This window comes from Trypanosoma equiperdum (genome assembly GCF_001457755.1).
Source record: "Trypanosoma equiperdum strain OVI genome assembly, contig: ctg_1073, whole genome shotgun sequence".
NCBI lineage: Eukaryota > Euglenozoa > Kinetoplastea > Trypanosomatida > Trypanosomatidae > Trypanosoma > Trypanosoma equiperdum.
The window spans coordinates 94,932-98,262 of record NW_027123031.1 but is presented as its reverse complement, the minus strand read 5'-3'; the positions used below and the strand labels follow the sequence as shown (position 1 = coordinate 98,262).

The following is a 3,331-nucleotide window of genomic DNA, read 5'->3' as shown; positions in this document are numbered from 1 at the left end:
GAATGCAGCGCACCGATTGCACTACGGGGCGTGTAGCTCAGTGGTAGAGCATCCGTTTCGCATACGGAAGGCCTAGGGTTTGATCCCCTACTCGTCCACGTTTTCCATCCACTCAATTCTCACACCTTTTCCCCATTGGGAAAAGGGGGGACGGATCGCGGTATGCTTCCTCTTCTCTTCATAGTGCAGCACGGTTTGTGTTTCCATTTGTTGCGCGCGTCACTGTCACAAGGGTAACGTCCACTCCGGCCGTAACAAGATGGGACGGGTGGGTTTCATTATTTTTATTTATTTATTTTTTTTGCCACTACACGCCAACATATCCGGTCTTGTCCTTACGTCCGTCTGCACTTGTGTGTGTACAAATTCACAAATATTTATTTTCCTCGGTTCCTTCTCTAGCACTCGCTTAAGGGGTGATCGGGATACGCAGGACTTGCAGTCGCTCAAGCGCGGGAGCGTAGTAACTAGTGAACACGGTAGCAAATATTATAAATAAGGAAAGCTTTTGAAAAATAAAGGAAAGTTGCGGTGGTAGTGTCATTTGGGTTGTAGGTGAATAAGTTGAGTTTGTAATAAAGTAAGACACGGTAGAGGCCCTGACTCAGGAGACGCTGTGATAGGTAAGGGGGAGAAGATAGTAGGAATTATTCTCTTTTTAAGATTTAAAAAAAAAAAAGAGAGAGAAGGGGACCGAGTGGACGGGCTTACGCAAACTAGTGTTTTCTGTTCAGCCTGTTGCGACATTCCCGCTTAGGACGCTGTCAGCGCTGCCGCCGGTATGAATCCACACGCCTGTGGTGTTTCTAATTCGTGGAAGCCCCTTTCGCCACAGCGAGACAACATACACACCGACATGCTGGACAATATCAATGATAACGACGGCGAGGACGATGCATGTGATTACCATCGTAATCATGAAATGCATAAAAAGGTAAAACGAGCAAGGACAGGGACTGCTCACGATGTCACAACAGTCGCCCACATTAATTCAAATTGTAGTAGCTGCACGAGCAATGGTAATGATGATAAAGGTAGGCACGTAGCCCTTATAGGTAGTAGCGACGACAATCGTAATAACACCGAAGTGGTGTGCAACAAAGGGGTTAAAAACAACAACAACAGCGACACAAGTGCCGCTAGTGGTGCTGTGGATGAGAGGGGTGCAGTGAACGGATTATCTCCTTCGTGTGGGCAAGAGGAGGAAGCACGAGATGAACTGGGGCAAAAGTGTGGCCACGAAAACAACGAAGTTGCGGGGGGACGTGACACGACGAAAGGCAGTGGGTTTATTGCACCAGATGGTGATGGCCGTCCTGCTGATGGCCACGATAGTAATGGTGTTGTCAACGGGGATGATAATGCTGATGGAGAGAAGAGAGCTGTGACGCTTCCAATTGAACTGGACACAGTATGCAGGGGCCTCGTGCTTTTCTTGGAGAGCTTATGCGAGGAAAACTCATCGGAGCCGCTTCTCACAACAGATTTCCATTCCTCCTCGATTCCTGGGACGTCAATAGCTGCCTATACCCAGCGCTTCAAGTTGAGGGGTTCCTTCAGTGGGGAGACGCTTCTGGTAAGCCTCATTATGCTGCTCAAGTATTCTTTTACCATTTCCCACCCCGTTACGTACTATAACGTGCACCGCCTCATGATCACCAGCGCTATGCTCAGTGCTAAGATGCGTGAAGATCGGTTCTTCGACAATAGGTATTATAGTTTTCTTGGTGGTATTAAACTATCGGAGATGAACAAACTCGAGCTGCGCTTCTGTTCAGTGCTAGGGTGGGATCTGTGGATAGATGACGAGGACTATGAAACGCTAGCGAGACTCATGAGGCGGCTCGTTAAGGAACTTGCCGAAGTGGAGGTCAGCAGCAACAATGACTGCGTTGGAGAGGACGTTAGCGCACAGAACGAGGTAGCGCTACGGGAGTTTGGGGCCCGCTTTTGGGCTGAACACCTCCGTCCCTGGAAATGTGGGCTCGAGTCAAACCTCGCACGACGGGCCCAGCGCATGGAACAGAGCGATCGGATTTTCCTGAACCGAATTCGAGAAAGGAGCCGCCAGTTTTACCTTTCGGAGAGCAACGGGATTAACGGTTATGGCTGTTCTGCTGTATTGGTGCCTACCATATACGGTTGCCAAATGTACCAGATGACCACACCAGTGATGATCAACAGGAGTGGAGAGGCTTGTATGGACAAGAAGGTAGACTTCCGTCAGCAACAACAACAACAGCAGCAGCAGTTTGGCATTGCCAATCGTAACAGTCGAGAACTTGGCACTGACCACAGCGTAGCTGCCGCAGCAGCTTCAAGCTCTGTTACTGCGGCATCGGCATGCGCGACAATGGTGGGGGCGTCGGGTACCGTAGCTAATGGCTTCTCGTCATTTGGAAATTCCGTCCGCATGGATGGAGGCTCGCTGGTTACTACAAAAGGTCAATACGTTGTTGATGGCTCTTCCTCTTCCGCGCCACGCCCTCACAACTTCGACCACACCAATGGGCAAAGTTGTGTGGATCCATTCAAGAAAGATTTAAAGACCTCTGTGACCGGTAGTGTTGGAGGCGCCGGTGTAAGTTGTGACACCGTTGGTAACGGCGTTAATAACGGCCATCGCTACGCTAGTGGGACTTCAGTAGGAAACGGTACAACTGGCTCAGCAGTGAAGCAACAACGTAGGGGTAACGTCAGTGAAAACCATAATAATAACAACACCAACGATATCGTTGTTATTAATGGTAGTAGCGGCACTGATGCCTCCAACACAGGCTCAAATAAATGGTTCTCGCGCACGGTACGAAGCAAAATACAGCACGCATCCGCGATCGCAGTGTCGGATGAGCAGCAGCAGCAGCCACCAGCAGAAAAAGGACTGCCATGGCAAAGGGGTGAAAGAGGTGTAGGAGCGAAGCGGCGTAAACCTGATCACTACAGGGACTACCGATAATCAAACACGGCACAAACTTTTGAAATGGAGATGTGAAACTAACGAAAAGGGAAAAGGAGAGGTAAAAGGGAATATTTAAGAAGGAAGAAAAAGGAAGCTGAAGGGGGAATGGGGATGCGAGTGGAAAAGAAAACATGGGAAAAGAAGGTTAAAGGGGAGGAAGAAGTAAGAGGCTGAGAAGAGGAAAATGAATGAAGAGTGAAGTGAAAATGTGGAGACTGGAGGGGATGCAGAAGGAAAGGGAGGGAAGATCCTCCGCTTCATCTTACTTTCCATTGGTCTTGAGTCAGTCAAGTAACGACAGCACGATTCTGCTTGTCTATCAATCCCTATATTTCCGTGCATTTATATATATATATATATTAATATGTGAAT

The 3,331-nt window shown here is 48.7% G+C and overlaps 1 protein-coding gene and 1 non-coding gene across 2 annotated transcripts; both read left to right on the top strand.

Moving 5' to 3' along the window:
• The first annotated feature begins 26 nt into the window (after nucleotides 1-26).
• TEOVI_000530500 lies at nucleotides 27-99 on the top strand. Its single transcript has one exon. It is a non-coding gene; the product is annotated as a tRNA-Ala (tRNA).
• Nucleotides 100-781: 682 nt separating this feature from the next.
• Nucleotides 782-2,956, top strand: TEOVI_000530400 (CYC2-like cyclin, putative; the record flags this gene model as incomplete). The annotated part of the gene is made up of 1 exon (XM_067220186.1): nucleotides 782-2,956. One exon carries the CDS (start codon nucleotides 782-784, stop codon nucleotides 2,954-2,956), a length of 2,175 nt encoding a protein of 724 aa, XP_067076287.1.
• Between the last annotated feature and the right edge of the window lie 375 nt (nucleotides 2,957-3,331).